General features: G+C 42.0%; 1 protein-coding gene across 1 annotated transcript in view; it reads right to left on the reverse strand.

The window, feature by feature from the left end:
• Positions 1–17,863, reverse strand: part of LOC129839993 (alpha-1,6-mannosylglycoprotein 6-beta-N-acetylglucosaminyltransferase B-like) — a gene marked incomplete in the record, with an annotated part of 157,148 nt that overhangs the window by 67,355 nt on the left and 71,930 nt on the right. The window contains 1 exon segment of the mRNA XM_055907761.1: positions 13,273–13,442. Within this exon segment, the coding sequence (XP_055763736.1) occupies positions 13,273–13,442 (170 nt within the window).

The following is a 17,863-nucleotide window of genomic DNA, read 5'->3' on the forward strand; positions in this document are numbered from 1 at the left end:
GTGACACGGCTAAAGAAAATCGGAGAGAAAGGGAGGGAGCGAGTGAGCAAAAGAAAGAGCGAAGACACACTGAGTGAACAAAATGGCAAGCTTTACTTGCATTAAATCCCCAAATACTTATATAACTGTAAGACCATAGTCCTTAAAATGGTTGGAAAGGAAGTGATTTACAATAGAGAAACAGCCTATGGCTGTTGAGTGTTCCTCCTGCCTACCTCTAAACGTCCTCTGCCTTTAAATATTAACACGGAGGACCGAAAGCAATGTTTTCTAATAATGAGGTTTTCTTAGGGAGAAATGGAGATGTTTTCACCCCAGACATGTTCTAAGTCCCATTTAGAGATGGGAGATGAGGCTGGGCGTCTGGAAGGAATAGGGATGGTAGTGAACATATGTTGCAGTGTGTGGGTGTCCGTCGCTGCACGCATTTAACCCATTAGTGCCATTTGTGTTTGGGCACACGTGTTTTTGGAGTGTGTGACGCACGCATCAGTGTGTGCCTGGGACATGGGTATGACGATGGGAGGACACCCTCGCTGGAGAGGAAAACAAGACTGAGAAAGATAAACTAGAGAGAGAGTGGGGAGCCTAATTCCAATCATGGCGTGTGTGTCTGTGCGTACATAGTGCAAGTGTATGCGTTGTGTGTGTGTGTGTGAGAGATTAATGGTCTGCGGGCTGCCCGGTTGCGGACCCCGCGCCGTGAAAGACAACACAGCTAAATGGATTACACTGAGACGGGCCCAGGAGAGGAGAGGGGAGAGGACATTTAGACAACAGAGGGGTGTGAGTAATGGAAGTGTATGTATCAGATTAACAGGGAATCATCCAGCCTCCAGGTCAGCCACCACCACCTCAGACACACACAGCCCAGAGCCTAGACCCTATAGGCAGACGCGGAGCTAAAAGGCACCAATGATCGTAAACATATACATGTATTTGTACATAGGGCTTCACAAGTCATCTTGGTCACATTAGAGGAATGGGGTTGTGGGAATTGTCAACATCTGGTCAGACTAATGTGACAAAACGAGGACCAGAACATCAGAACACCAGCATTACCTAACCCCCAATGCACCTGATGCCATCACTCCCCATTGCAGAATGAGATCACAGGGGACTCGATCTGGTGACCTGTATCTTTCTCCATGGAGATGGTAGACCACCAGGTGGTGGTGACAGAGGTGCATATAATTGGGCTGACCCCCAAACCACACTGACCAAGAGAGAGAGAGGCCTAACAGGGCATGAAATGCCTTCGACAAATCTGCTGTCACTCAATCTATCTCCCTCCCCCACTGAATCTCTTTGAATTGTCCTTTCTCTCTTTCTCGCTCTACTCTCCCAGCTTCTCTAGCGTCCTACCGTACGGCTCACTAGGCTTTCTCTCTTTCACCTGACTGCCTTCCTTCATTGGACAGTCTCACAACTCTCTACGGAGTCACTGAGCTAATGTCTTTGTTACAGTAAGCCTTCAGCCAATACTGTCAACCCAGATAAGTGCAAACTCACATCGGTCTTGAATATCAGGAGTTGATTGTATAAGTGATGTAAGTTCACAGGGTTTACCAGGGAAATCAAACATCTCCCAAATGATCCGAGGGAATATCTAAGGAGAATATCGAGTATCTGCAACGCGTCTTAAACTACTGCTGACTTATACAGGAGATTTAAAGTAGAAATAGAGAGGGGAGACGGGCAACGTGAAGAATAGGGGACAAGACTTCTCTGAATAATGTTCTACTTAATATAGGACTGGAAAGTGAATGAACAGACCCAGTGGATGAGAGAAGAGAGGTCCTTCCTCCAATCTGATTGTGAATAAAAGAGGTAGAAAATGAGCGCCTCACCCTCTTCTGTACTACCTCTCTTTTCATGACCAACAGCTGCCCAAAGGGACCTACAGTTGAAGTCGTAAGTTTACATACACTTCGGTTGGAGTCATTAAAAGTCGTTTTTTAACCACTCCACAAATTTCTTGTTAACCAACTATAGTTTTGGCAAGTCGGTTAGGACATTACTATGTGCATGACACAAGTAATTTTTCCAACAATTGTTTACAGACAGATTATTTCACTTATAATTCACTGTATCACAATTCCAGTGGGTCAGAAGTTTACATACACTAAGTTGACTGTGCATTTAAACAGCTCAGAAAATTCCAGAAAATTATGTCATGGCTTTAGAAGCTTCCGATAGGCTAATTGACATAATTTGAGTCAATTGGTGGTGTACCTGTGGATGTATTTCAAGGCCTACCTTCAAACTCAGTGCCTCTTTGCTTGACATCATGGGAAAATCAAAAGAAATCAGCCAAGACATCAAAGAAATTATTGTAGACCTCCACAACTCTGGTTCATCCTTGGGATTCCAAACACATGAAGGTACCACGTTCATCTGTACAAACAATAGTATGCAAGTATAAACACCATGGGACCACGTAGCCGTCATACCTCAGGAAGGCGACGCGTTCTGTCTCCTAGAGATGAACGTACTTTGGTGCGAAAAGTGCAAATCAATCCCAGAACAACAGCAAAGGACCTTGTGAAGATGCTGGAGGAAACGGGTACAAAAGTATCTATATCTACAGTAAAACGAGTCCTATATTGACATAACCTGAAAGGCCGCTCAGCAAGGAAGAAGCCACTGCTACAAAACCTCTGGTCTGATGAAACAAAAATATAACTGTTTGGCCATAATGATCATCGTTATGTTTGGAGGAAAAAGGGGGACGCTTGCAAGCTGAAGAACACCATCCCAATAGTGAAGGACGGGGGTGGCAGCATCATGTTGTGGGGGTGCTTTGCTGCAGGAAGGACTGGTGTACTTCACAAAATAGATGGCATCATGAGGCAGGAAAATTATGTGGATATATTGAAGCAACATCTCAAGACATCAGTCAGGAAGTTAAAGTTTAGTTACAAATGGGTCTTCCAAATGAACAATGACCCCAAGCATACTTCCAATGTTGTGGCAAAATGGCTTAAGGACAACAAAGTCAAGGTATTGGAGTGGCCATCACAAAGCCCTGACCTCAATCCCATAGAAAATTTGTGGGCAGAACTGAAAAAGCGTGTGCGAGGAAGGAGGCCTACAAACCTAACTCAGTTACACCAGCTCTGTCAGGAGGAATGTGCAAAAATTCACCCAACGTATTGTGGTAAGCTTGTGGAAGGCTACCCAAAATGTTTGACCCAAGTTAAACAATTTAAAAGCAATGCTACCAAATATTAATTGAGTGTATGTAAACGTCCGACACACTGGGAATGTGATGAAAGAAATAAAAGCTGAAATAAATAATTCTCTACTGTTATTCCGATTTCAAATTCTTAAAATAAAGTGGTGATCCTAACTGACCTAAAACAGGGATTTTTTACTAGGATTAAATGTCAGGAATTGTGAAAAACTGAGTTTAGGTAATCTTCCGACTTCAACTGTATAAAGCCTTCTTTACAAAACACTGAGTTACAAAACACCGAGTTACAAAACACCGAGTTACAAAACACAGAGTTACAAAACACTGAGTTACAAAACAAAATATGTATGCATCAACAACCATGTAATATGTATATAGTATTTATGTGGGCTACCATGGAGACACAACTATGTAATATGATATTTCGTTTAGAGAGGGGTTATGATGCAGTGTTGTCATCTAATACAAAGACCTCACCCTTTTCCCTCCATACCCAGACACTTATACACTACATGACCAAAAGTATGTGGACACCTGCTTGTCGAACATCTCATTTCAAAATCATGGGCATTAATATGGAGTTGCTATAACAGCCTTCACACTTCTGGGAAGGCTTTCCACTAGATGTTGGAACATTGCTGCGGAGACCTGCTTCTATTCAGCCACAATAGCATTAGTGAGCTCGGGCACCGATGTTGATTAAGTCTGGCTCGCAGTCGGTATTCCAATTCCTCCCAAAGGTGTTAGATGGGGTTGAGGTCAAGGCTCTGTGCAGGCCAGTCATTGTCTTCCACACCAATCTCAGCAAACCATTTCTGTATGGACCTCGCTTTGTGCATGGGGGCATTGTCATGCTGAAACAGGAAAGGGCCTTCCCCAAACAGTTGCCACAAAGTTGGAAGTACAGAATTGGCTAGAATGTCATTGTATGCTGTAGCATTAAGATTTCCCCGGGTCTAGCACGAACCTTGAAAAACAGCCCCAGACCCTTATTCCTCCTCCACCAAAATGTACAATTGGCACAACCATTGGGGCAGGTAGCGTTCTCCTGGCATCCACCTAACCTAGATTAGTCCGTCGGACTGCCAGATGGTGAAGCATGATTCATCACTCCAGAGAACGCATTTCCACTGCTCCAGATTCCAATGGCGGGAGTTTTACACCACTCCACCCGACGCTTGGCATTGCACATGGAGATTTTAGGCATATGTGCAGCTGATCAGCCATGGAAACCATTTCATGAAGCTTCCGACAAACAGTTGTTGTGCTGACGTTGCTTCCAGAGGCAGTTTGGAACTCAGTAGTGCGTGTTGCAACCGAAGACAGACAATTTTTCAGCACTCGACGGTCAGCACTCGACGGTCAGCACTCGGCGGTCCCGTTCTGTGAGCTTGTGCGGCCTACCACTTCACGGCTGAGTGGTTGTTGCTCCTAGACGTTTCCACTTCACAATAACAGCACTTATAGCTGACCAGGCCAGCTCTAGCAGGGCAGAAATTTGCCGAACTGACTTGTTGGTAAGGTGGCATCATATAACGGTGCTTCGTTGAAAGTCACTGAGCTCTTCAGTAAGGCTGTTCTACTGCCAATGTTTGTCTATGGAGATTGCATGGCTGTGTGCTCAATTTTAAACACCTGTCAGCAACAGGTATGTCTAAAATAGCCGAATCCACAATTTTGAAGTGGATTGTATATATGTAAATGAGGTGTATACGATGGACAGCAGTCCTTTCCAGTCGTGCTGGTAATAAAATAACAGGTTAACAGGCTAACAGTGAAACGCTTACTTACTTCCCAACGATGCAGAGAAAAAAATATTAAAATAATAGCACAAGGAATAAATACACAATGAGTAATGATAACTTGGCTATATACACGGGGTACCAGTACGGAGTTGATGTGCAGGGGTACGAGGTAATTGAGGTAGATATGTACATATAGGTAGAGGTACAGTGAATAGGCAACAGGATAGATAAATAGCAGTAACAGCAGTGTACGTGATGAGCCAAAAGAGTTGGTGCAAAAAGGGGTCAAATGCAAGTAGACCGGGTAGCTATTTAGCAGTCTAATGGTTCTAAACTTGCCATGCGGTAGCAGAGAGGACAGTCTATGACTTGGGTGGCTGGAGTCTTTGACAATTGTTGTTGTAATACACCTGGGCTGTGGTCTATCTAATTGTCTGTAAATTAGCCATCATCTCCATTATGTAATTCTGTTATAGGCCCATAGAGGAGAATGCAGACTCACCAGAATAGACAGGCATGGGCTATATTCAATGCGTGTGTGTGTGTGTACACAGTAGCTACCACAACCAGAATAATGGATATTAGTAGAAGACTGGACTCTGCTGTGATTCCACATTCATAGCTGTAACAACACAATGGACAACAGATAGGATTATATGAGGTTTCTTTGTTCACAGTAAATACAATCAAAACCCACACACACCCACTGTTGCTGAATCATTGATATAGTACCTCTCCCTATAGGCTCTCCCTTCCACTCATTCATCTATCAATCCTAATAGAATCATCTATCCATCCATCTACCTCATTGACAGACAGGAGCCGTGGGGATCTGGCAAACCTTCAGGCCTTCTTTATGTGGGCTGTTATCCTATATAGTGTACATTGTTGAACTGTGCTGATTTCAAAACCAGATGATGTGCTCAATGTAATAGAATCAAATCTGTTAAATCTGTATCTGAAAGGCAAATTATTTGGCGAGTATTCCGTCTGCCTCGTTGTTTTCTCTGCCACATTTGATTACTGACAAAAGCGCTGATTGCAATTCGTCAGCAGAAAAACAGAGAGATACGAGCGGAAAAAAACAAAACATTTCAGACGAGCTTCTGTGATAAGTGGCTTCGGTTTTCTTCTGAAATAAAAGAAAAATAAATAAACAAGAAAAGCTGTTGAAAACAATGCCTTGGGATGTTTGTGACTTGGCGGCGAAACGAAACATTTTTCATGACGTCGTGTCGCACTTGGCTGCCAACATAAATCTATACTTACTCTTCAAACAGAAAGTCTGCCATCTTTAAGTGGCACGCTTTTCTGTGTCCTCACTTAGGCAGAGAGAGCTACAGCAAACGTGTGAAGGGGGAAACACCTTTAAAATTAACCCATATTAATAAATGACGACCCGTCACGCTCTCTTGTCCTGACATTGTGAGAGTGTTATCTTCTTCTTCTTCATAATATCAACCTCTTGTATGTCCCAATTCTTTTGTCCAGTGGTGTTAAACAAAAATGATTGATAGAACAATTTCTGTTCATCAAAGCCAAATCTAAAGACAGACCGATAGAGGGGGAATAACAAAAAGTTATTGCGCTTCCTCCAGTGACAGCTAAATTGCTTGTAATATCACATCTGTCGAATCCAAAAGGCCAATGTTCTTTGTCCTGTTGAAAGCAGGGGGTCATGGGAAATAGGGGGTAGCTGCGGAGTTTCAAGTCAACAATGGTAAGCTGGGTTACAGCAAACAACCTTGTTCGATAGCACTTGAAGCGAGAGAGTGTGTAACGTGGAGAATGTAACGAAAGATACAGAGAGAGAAAGACAGAGAGAGATTGAGGTGTAAACAGACAGAGAGGAGACACTTTGTGAAAGAGAGAACAAAAGAGACAGACAGAGAAGAGGAGGATCTACACGGAGGTAGAGAGAGGAACAAAGTGAAGGTTTGGAAAGGAGAAGTAGAGAAAGAGACAGACAGAGAGTGGGATACGTCACTTAGTCAGAAGCTCACAAAACAGTGGAATTGGCTAACCCAACAAACCATGACTCAGCTGCAAACATCTCCTTATATCAAAGAAGCTGGAAAGAAATTACTTCAAGACAACTCAATTCATAATCCCCAACACAGGTTTGGCGGCCAACCACACTACCCAATCCATCTCCATATGACTAACCCTGGCTGGCGGTGTTTGACTATCTCTTGTGATTTACAGTCTTTAGCCCTGCTTTTAGTAGCCAAACATTGGACACCGGCCCCGGAGTGTCTTAACCAATGAGACAGATTTATGTCTGGTCCGCCCGGAGACCGCACGGTGACGGCGACTACTGTATCCGTCAGCACAAAAGGGGATATATGAAGAGGTGCTGACTGGACGAGGGTAGCGGAAATAGACACAACATTGCACCATTGACTGGAGAGGAGGTCGATGACGATCGATGGGGTCACTAAATAACTCAATAAGAAGACTGCAGGGCTGTGTCCCAATCCAAAGGCAGCTGTCTGCCGGCTACCTGCCTCCAAAGGCAACTAACTTAGTAGGTAGCACTTTCCCAGTAAGTACTGAAACTGCCAATCTGGACGGTATTTGGAAGGCAGCATCATGTGACAACGCATTTGCATTCCACCGAGCGCGAGACGTTTGCTAGCAATTCAGTGAACAACTATCCCAAAATGGAAATATCTGACACGAATAACAAGTAGACAAGCAGACAATAATCGATCTCCTCAGTACCTGTCCGTGAGTTAAGTTGACATCGACCAGAATAACTATCCTGCGGTATATAGGGTTCTCCTCTCGCATATTGCTTGGTCTGTAGCTCCATCTTCGTGGACAGCAAAGCAAGCGTGCATGATACAGGATACGATTTTTTGAGATGGCTAAATAAGATATTTTACTGACTGTTTAAGTGTGATAAAATAGCAAAAACACCGTGAAACTAATCTTGCATTACAGCTGCTAAAGTTTTTTGTACGAGTAGGCTGACGTTGTGATTAAGTCATACAACTATTACACCTGCGCTTCTTATTAAAAGACACTGATGTTCAGGATCACATGGTTTTATATTCGTTGATAACTATTATTGAAAGGTGTTATGATGCAATCGAACTAGATAAGAGGGCCTTGGCTACCTTCATCCTAATGTTAGCTAGATGCATTGGATACAAATACTGCCGTGATAAAAGATAACATGTCCAATGTAATTATATAAATGCATATCAAACAGGAATATATATTCAATGAAATGAATACAGCATTGCAGTATTATTGATGTCTTTCTATCTCCTTGTAGGGGATTGGACAGATGAACAACAGGCACCAGATGAACAACAGGCACCAGATGAACAACAGGAACCAGATGCCCAAGTCTCAAAACCAGAAACATGTGGAGACATCAACTTGTCATTTTGAATAAATGTTTAACATTTGAATATTTTTCTGTGTCTGTGCATTAGTCCTTAAAGCACAGTCCATTCTACAAAATAGGTCATTCCCAAGTGAGGGAAATCTCAAGGAGATTAACCTCCAACATTCATAAACTTGTTCTTTACACGAGGGCAAATTTAGTCGTTTTATACACAGGACAGGACTTTGCACGTTTTTGTCCAAGCCTTTACTAATACTTAACTTCAACTAATCGTGGTCTAAATTGAAGATTTGCCCACAGTGCAATCCCGTGGGACAGAAAAGTACATGTTTTAGAATGAGATTCGTAGGTTACAATGTCCTGAGAAATCTGCACGATAAACAATAACGTGGGTGAATTTATTTCTATCTAACATTGTGATGTTGCACACTCCTGAATAAAAACCTGGGATCTGGTGATTATCCTGGTGGCTGGGAGGTTCCCAACAAATGATTTACATCCGCAGGGTGTCAGGGTGAGAGCTGGAACAAGCAAGAGACAAGGGGGGGCGAAATGAACCTCACTGCTCAAATGTCAGTGCTGGTTCAAGTCACTGAAGCCACAACCTCCTTTATTCATGCGTAATCATTTTGTTAACAGTTTTGCATATACTGTTTTATCGTGATCAGTTGTTTACAGTAAGAGTAGAATAACTTAGCCTCTAATTTTAACTAGTAACAACAAACCCAAATTGTGCAACACAATAGGAGAAGGGAAAGTGACAAGAGAATGTCAGCTAACGTTAATGTTACGTAAACAGACCCTACATGCAGCTAGCTAGCAAGCAAGCTTGCTAAACAGACTCATCAACAGAATGCACAAATAACTTGGCTGGCTAGCAAGCATAGAATGAACAGAACACAGCTGGTGTAACGGCTTTCCTCCTCCTCTTCATCAGAAGAGGAGGAGCAGGGATCGAACCAAAATGCAGCTGAGTTTGTAGACATGATTTATTAAAGAAAAAACAAAACACGAACTCGACTAATACACTAACAAAACAAATAAACGGTGTAGACAGATCTGAACGACGGACTCACATTACACACGAGAACGCACGAACAGGGAAAAAAGCCTACACATAAATGACATTGAATAAACAAACCGAAACCAGTCCCGTGTGGCGCAACGACATACACAAACACAGGAGACAATCACCCACAACGAACACTGTGAAAACACCTACCTAAATATGACTCTTAAATAGAGGAACGCCAAACACCTGCCTCTAATTAAGAGCCATACCAGGCAACCCATAAACCAACATAGAAACAGAAAACATAGAATGCCCACCCAAACTCACGTCCTGACCAACTAACACATATAACAAACTAACAGAAATAGGTCAGGAACGTGACAGCTGGTTGCATTTCCTACATTTTTCATCAGATGTTGTAAAAGAACGTAACATGTCTGACCTCCAAACGGGTCAGGCAGGACTGTTTTCTCCTGTCAAGCCAATGCAATGGAGTAATACGTGATCAGGTGTCCACTTTAGTCCCCGAAAACACACTTGCTACAGTACATGTTTTTAGCTGGCTAGCAAGTTCACCAATTCATTGATTTAAAAACTGTCTGGGGCTTCACAATTGACACATTGTTGAATCTACGATTAGGCCTAGTTAGTTTAGTTGTGCATCTCTAAACAGCCGATAAGCAGGACGAGAACGCCTATTACGTTAGCTAGCTATCACGTATGATGTGTTAGCTAGCTAGCTAGCTTGGCAACGGGCTGATAAACAAAAGTTACTTAACATTTTAATTGAAAATTCATATGAAAGTAATTTGTTGAACATATTATTGTGAATAAATAAGCATTATACTTACATTTCGCAAAGTTATTCCTTATTGTTCTGGAACATCTTCTCCCAAGCGGGACTGTCCACCATTAATTGAATTTAATTTTCGGTGCGCCAAAAGGGGTTATGGGATAACCTCCCCAGCGATGGACACATGGGATGCTGCCTTCAAAATCGCCCAATGAAAGCACCTTAGAAAGCAGCATTTGAAGGTACCATTGGGACATACCAATTTTGACATCCTGCCTAGAAAGCTGCCTCAAAAGGCAGCATCCTTGTCGATTGAGACACAGCCCGGGTCTGAGGTTCTGATGGGCTGATGTATTGGGTTAACTGGGGTGGTAGAGCAGGTACAGTTGAAGTCGGAAGTTTACATACATCTTAGCCAAATACATATAAACTCAGTTTTTCAAAATTCCTGACATTTAATCCAAATAAAAATTCCCTGTCTTAGGTCAATTAGGATCACCACTTTATTTTAAGAATGTGAAATGTCAGAATAGTAGTAGAGGGAATGATTTATTTCAGCTTTTATTTCTTTTATCACATTCCCAGTGGGTCAGAAGTTTACATACACTCAAATAGTATTTGGTAGCATTGCCTTTAAATTGTTTAACTTGGGTCAAACATTTTGGGTAGCCTTCCACAAGCTTCCCACAATATGTTGGGTGAATTTTGGCCCATTCCTCCTGACAGAGCTGGTGTAAATGAGTCAGGTTTGTAGGCCTCCTTGCTCGCACATGCTTTTTCAGTTCTGCCCACAAATGTTCTATATGATTGAGGTCAGGGCTTTGTGATGGCCACTCCAATACCTTGACTTTGTTGTCCTTAAGCCATTTTGCCACAACTTTGGAAGTATGTTTGGGGTCAATGTCCATTTGGAAGACCCATTTTCGACCAAGTTTTAACTTCCTGACTGATGTCTTGAGATGTTGCTTCAATATATCCACATAATTTTCCTCCCTCATGATGCCATCTATTTTGTGAAGTGGAGCAGTCCCTCCTGCAGGAAAGCACCCCCACAACATGCTGCTGCCACCCCCGTGCTTCACAGTTGGGATGGTGTTTTTCGGCTTGCAAGCATCCCCCTTTTTCCTTCAAACATAACGATGGTCATTATGGCCAAACAGTTCTATTTTTGTTTCATCAGACCAGAGGACATTTCTCCAAATAGTACGATCTTTGTCCCCACGTGCAGTTGCAAGCGGTAGTCTGGCTTTTTTATGGCGGTTTTGGAGCAGTGGCTTTTTCCTTGCTGAGCGGACTTTCAGGTTATGTCGATATAGGACTTGTTTTACTTTGGATATAGATATGTTTGTACCTGTTTCCTCCAGCATCTTCACAAGGTCCTTTGCTATTGTTCTGGGATTGATTTGCACTTTTCGCACCAAAGTACATTCATCTCAAGTAGACAAAATGTGTCTCCTTCCTGAGCGGTATGACAGCTCTGTGGGCCCATGGTGTTTATACCTTCGTACTATTGTTTGTACAGATGAACGTGGTACCTTCATGTGTTTGGAAATTGCTCCCAAGGATGAACCAGACTTGTGGAGGTCTACAATAATTTCTTTGAGGTCTTGGCTGATTTCTTTTGATTTTCCCATGATGTCAAGCAAAGAGGCACTGAGTTTGAAGGTATGACTTGAAGTACATCCACTCCAATTGACTCAAATTATATCAATTAGCCTATCAGAAGCTTCTAAAGCCATGACATCATTTTCTGGAATTTTTCAAGCTGTTTAAATGCATAGTCAACTTAGTGTATGTAAACTTCTGACTAACTGGAATTGTGATATAGTGAGTTATAAGTGAAATAATCTGTCTGTAAACAATTGTTGGAAAAATTACTTGTGTCATGCACAAAGTAATGTCCTAACCGACTTACCAGAACTATAGTTTGTTAACAAGACATTTGTGGAGTGGTAGAAAAACGAGTTTTAATGACTCAACCCTAAATATAAGTAAACTCCCGACTTCAACTGTATATTGATGTGGTTAAAAAGATATGAACTGTTTAAGGGGAATAGTGGCCCAGTGGTAATATCACTTGCTCTCTACCTGAAAATTGGTCCTTTATCTAAAATACATTGCCTTTAGAAAGTCTACAACCCTTTTTACTGTTTTCACATTTTGCCGCGTTAAAACGTAATCTAAAAAGGGATTCAATTATCATTTTTAACCTACAGATCTACACAACCTACTCCACATTTTCAAAGTGAAAGAAAGTTATAGAAAACTTTTCTGATAGGGACTGGGGAGTTTGTCAGGATCAAGAGAAATATGAAAGGATCAAAGCCTAGGTAAAAAAGTTTGAGGAAATCCCACTTCAGTCTTCTGATAACCTAACCCTGGGATAGGGTTGTATTTTTCTGTGAGACAAGAGCTGTTGAGTATTCCTGAGTGGTCTAGTCTCAGTCCTGACTTAAATTTGCTTAAAAAAAAAAATCTAAATATCACTGTCCATCAATGATCCCCAAACAAATTAGCTGAGCCTGAGCAGTTTTGACAAAAACAATGCATAAATGTTGCCCTACGAGTTGTGCAAAGATGGTAGATCCTTAATGAAAATGATTCACAACTGTAATGGCTGCCAAAGGTGCTTCCACCAAGTATTAACTCAATGGGTTAGAGATTATGATATTTCCGTTTTTGTTTTAGTTGGACAATTTTCTAGAACTTTCTTTCACTTTGAAAATCTATTTGAATACATTTTTAGATCCAATTTTAAGGCAGCAAAACGGGAAAGTTCAAGGGCATGCAGACCTTCTATAGCCACTGTGTGTTCCCATTGTAATTCTATGGATCAACATGAGCGACAAGTCAAAGTGATGAAATGAACAGCAATGAAATACAAACGACCGTCTGTCCATTGATCACAAAGCGCTTTTTAACACCATCACCTTGGAGGATCTGTAAGTCGCTTTGGATAAAAGCACATGCTAATTGCCCATACTGTGTGTATTGGCCAATTGCTGACTAAACAAAATGGCTGTGGTCAGATCAACGAAAACGCTTCCAATCCACCACACACTAAAACACCCAAACAAATTCAATCAATCAAAAGGTGATCGAATCAAGACACAGCCAAAACACAGTTTCCCATTAACATCGTTGCAACATTATAAGATGCTGACTCACCCCTGCAGTTCCTTAACAGACATGGAGATCTTGAGGTTGTGTCCCAGGACGTGGAGGGCTGTGAGGATGTCGGCCCACTGGACCATCTCCCCCAGGGGTCCTCCCTTCAGAACCTTTGGGCTGAACACGTCCCCGGACTCCTCTGTCAGGAAGCCCACGTGCACCAGGATCTGGGGGGAAATAGACATGTTTATTCATATACTATTTTTACATCACTACTTTAAATAAAACAGAAGAATAAAACCTGAGATAATACATAAAGATAATGAATAAAAAATAGGTGTAGGAGAGATCTGTGGTGAAGTCTACATGTTACAGATTGTGGCTCAGTTGGAGAATTTCTATAATGGTACACATCTCAACATCTGCATACACTACATTACATATCATCACGTTGCCCATCATGAACAGAGCTTCAGTTTTCATCAGAAGTCAAACATCCAACTTCAGCTATAATGCATGGTTTTATAAGTATCAGACATGAACACGTGTTCAATCTTCACAGTGTGCTACACGTAGCCAGTCAGTCATTGCTGGCATACGCAGAACAGACACTGAACGTTAGCATACACAGAACAGACACTGAACATCTGCATACATTAGATCAGTGTTCGCCAACTTCTCGAGTACCCCCAACAGCACACGTTGCTGTTGTAGCCCGGGACAAGCACACCTGGTTCAATTTTTCAACTAGTCATCAAGCCCGCAATGAGTTGAATCAGGTGAGTTTGTCTGGGGTTACAACAAACGTGTACTTTTGGTTACTTTTGAGAGAGCTTTAGTGATCAGCCATCCAACTAGCCTTAAAAATACATTTGACATGGTTCTCTAAGTACCAGACATGAACACATGTTCATCCTCCTAGCAATTCTGAATAGCGGAGGTGCATAAAGATGGCAGCCCCCACGTACTTACCACAAATGCCTTGTTTACTAATTTGAATTGAATTTGAATTGACTACACCCCACAGGGAGAAGAATTTGAATTTAATTTGAATTGACTACACTTCACAGGAAGCAGAATATGAATTGAATTTGAATTGACTACACCCCACAGGAAGCAGAATTTGAATGGAATGGAATTAAAGGAAGTAGAAGTTTTATTCAATGAAATTCAAATGGATTTTGGCTATTCAAATGGATATTATATATGTGAACACAACACTATACAATGTTAATTTTGACATCAAGTATGGTAACCAACACTATGTTAAACATATGATTGAAATATTCTAAGATCATTTTGTGGGTTGTCTATAATAATTCATACTTCACTAACATGTTATGAAAAAACTAGTCAGAAAAATGTCCCAGAATGCATTAGATAAGACCAAACACTCCAGAATGGAAGGGAACAACTTAACGTCTCATGACAAAAATGTTGTAATAAAATACATGTACAGTGGGGCAAAAAAGTATTTAGTCAGCCACCAATTGTGCAAGTTCTCCCACTTAAAAAGATGAGAGAGGCCTGTAATACTTATTTTTCACCATAATTTGCAAATAAATTCATAAAAAATCCTACAATGTGATTTTCTGGATTTTCTTTCTCATTTTGTCTGTCATAGTTGAAGTATACCTATGATGAAAATTACAGGCCTCTCTCATCTTTTTAAGTGGAAGAACTTGCACAATTGGTGGCTGACTAAATACTTTTTTGTCCCACTGTATGAGTGATAATCTACCTGATATTTTAAATAGTATCTGTATTTCTTAAGTATTAATTGACATATTCTTTGGGTAAACATGTGTCAAAGGAATTACTTTTCATGTTTAATTTTTCAGTTGAATTTCTTTGAATAGCTTTGAATGAAATTCAACTCCCTTTCATTCAAATAGAATATAAATTCATGTTTTCGGTGTGGTGTGTCCAATTTCAATTCACAGGTTGAATTGAATTAAATGAACCCCAACCCTGCCTCTAGTGTATTAGAAATCAAGAAAACATATATATCAGTTCAGAATCCAACTGTAGCTGTAATAGCACAGCAATTAGCATCAGACACACAAGAGCACATGTTCATCCTCAATCTATCAAATATTTTCTGTAGAATTTCTGTAGTGTTCAATAGACAACGGACATCTGCCGAAATACCTGTTAATCATACATCCGCCTCTCGCTGTAGTAAAACATGCTTCTGTAATAATACACTATGGTATAAGAGACAGAACACATCCCTACTGTGTATTGGACAGAGACTGCATTCCAAATGTCTCCCTATTCCCTGCGTAGTGCACTACGTTTGACCAGGGCCCAAAAGTAGTGCACTATGCAGGGAATAGGGCACCATTTGGGATGCAGAACCCAGAGTCGGTCATGTCAGAGAGGTGCTGTGCAGAGTAATCCTGACGAGCTAAAACAGCATGAAAAGCCCTTCTGCCCCAGATAGACATACCGAGACAAACTTTCACTGGCTTTTACATAATGAGCTTATGAGAGTGGTGAGTTTGTGTGTGTGTGAGTGTGTATGTGTGTGTATGTGGTGTGTGTGAGAGAGTGTGTGTGTGTGTAGGTGAAACAGAGTGGTTGTGTGTGTGAGTGTGTATGTATGTGTGCAAGCGAGCGAGCGAGCGAGAGAGAGAGAGAGTGTGTGCGTGTGTGTGTGTGAGAAAGAGACTGTGTGTGTGATTAACAGCCCTTTCTCCACTCAGCGGGGCACACCTCATTAAGTTCCTGGAGGCTGTTTTACCCTCGTCTCTCTCTCTCCTCTCATCCTCCCTTTTCCTCTCCCTCTGTCCTGTGCGTGTGTTGCCTGAGTCTTGCCTGAGTCACTTCCTAATCATGTGCTAAAAGTCACATAGTCAGTCAGCGGCTGGCAGGATGCTAAACAACAACACTGGCACAGACCACCTCCTCCTCCTTCTCCTTCTCCTCCTCCTCCTCCTTCTCCTCCTCCTCCTCTAGCCAACTCCCGTCAGATTGTAAGAGCGCAAGAACGGGGGAACGGCATTCAAAAGAGTGGAATTAATGATCCTGATGAGATTGATTTGTCTCATTAATAAGCAAACGATTTCACACTCCTGGTCGCCCAGGTCGAATTAAAAAGTAGTCTGTTATTAGAAAGTAATTAGGATGAAAACAGTGACACACAGCGGCCTTCAAGGACTGGAGATAGAATTAGATTCTGAAATAGACACACAGTAAAACACAGACCCATAGAAACATCCCTGCCATAGACAAACTTCAAAACCAGCTCATACCAGTTCTCCATGTCTCATCTCTGCTGGCTTCTAAGCCCTTATATGTGTGTGTGTGTGTGTGTGTGTGCGTGCGTGTGTGTCGAGAGAGTGTCTATGGGATGCATAGCGAATCAAGCGGCAGCAAAAACACGACTGGTATGAAATTAAATATCACCCTGATTTAATAAGCTTTCTATATTAAACGTGTGCTTCATAAAAAAGTTAAGTGCAATTAAATTACAGTTTGGGTGGCAGATGGCAGATGGCTTTGGCCCCGAGAATGCCTTTGGCCAAAAAGGGGGAAATCACGCAGATCTGGCAACCACGCACTAATGCAGAAACACTAGTGTGGAGGGAGGAATTTCACAGTTCACACGCTGGCAACAGCACTCCATTGCTGAGTGAGGAACCTATTGGATTGCCTCTGGTAGTGCTGGTGTGGTACTGTAGAGAAACGGGATTTGACTTTTGGCTAATGGGTAGCATTCATCTCAATTTGCCAGAGTTAGTTCCCCTCCACTGAAGTAAAAATGGGAGGCAGCTTCATGAAACATACTGGAATGATGTTGGAAACGTAACCTTGATATTTAACCGTGAATTAGGTTCTCCGTTCAAAACGGGAGTCTGCAGTGATTCTCGAAGGTGGCATGTTCATGCAATAACGCCTAGACACCACCGAGAGCGTCGTTGCGTTTTGGTACACCAGAAGTACATTCATTTCCAATGGAAGGCTGCGTTTGCCTTGCAGCATTGCGTTGCAGAGGCAGTTGCTGTGCGTTCGGGGTGGTGCACACGTCGGGTTTCATCGAAGTACGCGTCAGACTGTACGCGTCGACGGATTGCCAGAAATGGTAGCAGAAGGTGAATGTTGAACTCTTGTTGCATACATATTGTAACGGCACTCTAAGTCGTCCTCCTCTTCAGACGAGGAGAGGCGAGAAGGATCTGAGGACCAATGTGCAGCGTGGTAATTTTCCATGATTTAATTAACACAAAACACTATACAAAATGACAAAACAAACTAACCGTCACAGTCCTAGCTGGTGCAGACAAAACACAAAGACAGGAAACAACCACCCACAATCCAACACAAAACAAGCCACCTGTATATGATTCTCAATCAGGGACAACGATTGACAGCTGTCTCTGATTGAGAACCATATTAGGCTGAACACAGAAACAGACGAACTAGACACACAACATAGAATTCCCACCCAGCTCACGTCCTGACCAACACTAAACAAGCAAAACACATAAGAACTCTGGTCAGGACGTTACACATATCCAGATGATGCTGCGTACTATTTAGCACAGTGGCGCTAATCGGTGTGATCGAGGCGTAAGATCCGAAATGACACATTTGCCACCTATACACAGCGGCACTGTGTATACCCCCACAGAGACACCAGTTA

Source organism: Salvelinus fontinalis, chromosome 40 (assembly GCF_029448725.1).
Source record: "Salvelinus fontinalis isolate EN_2023a chromosome 40, ASM2944872v1, whole genome shotgun sequence".
NCBI classification, from domain to species: Eukaryota; Metazoa; Chordata; class Actinopteri; order Salmoniformes; family Salmonidae; genus Salvelinus; species Salvelinus fontinalis.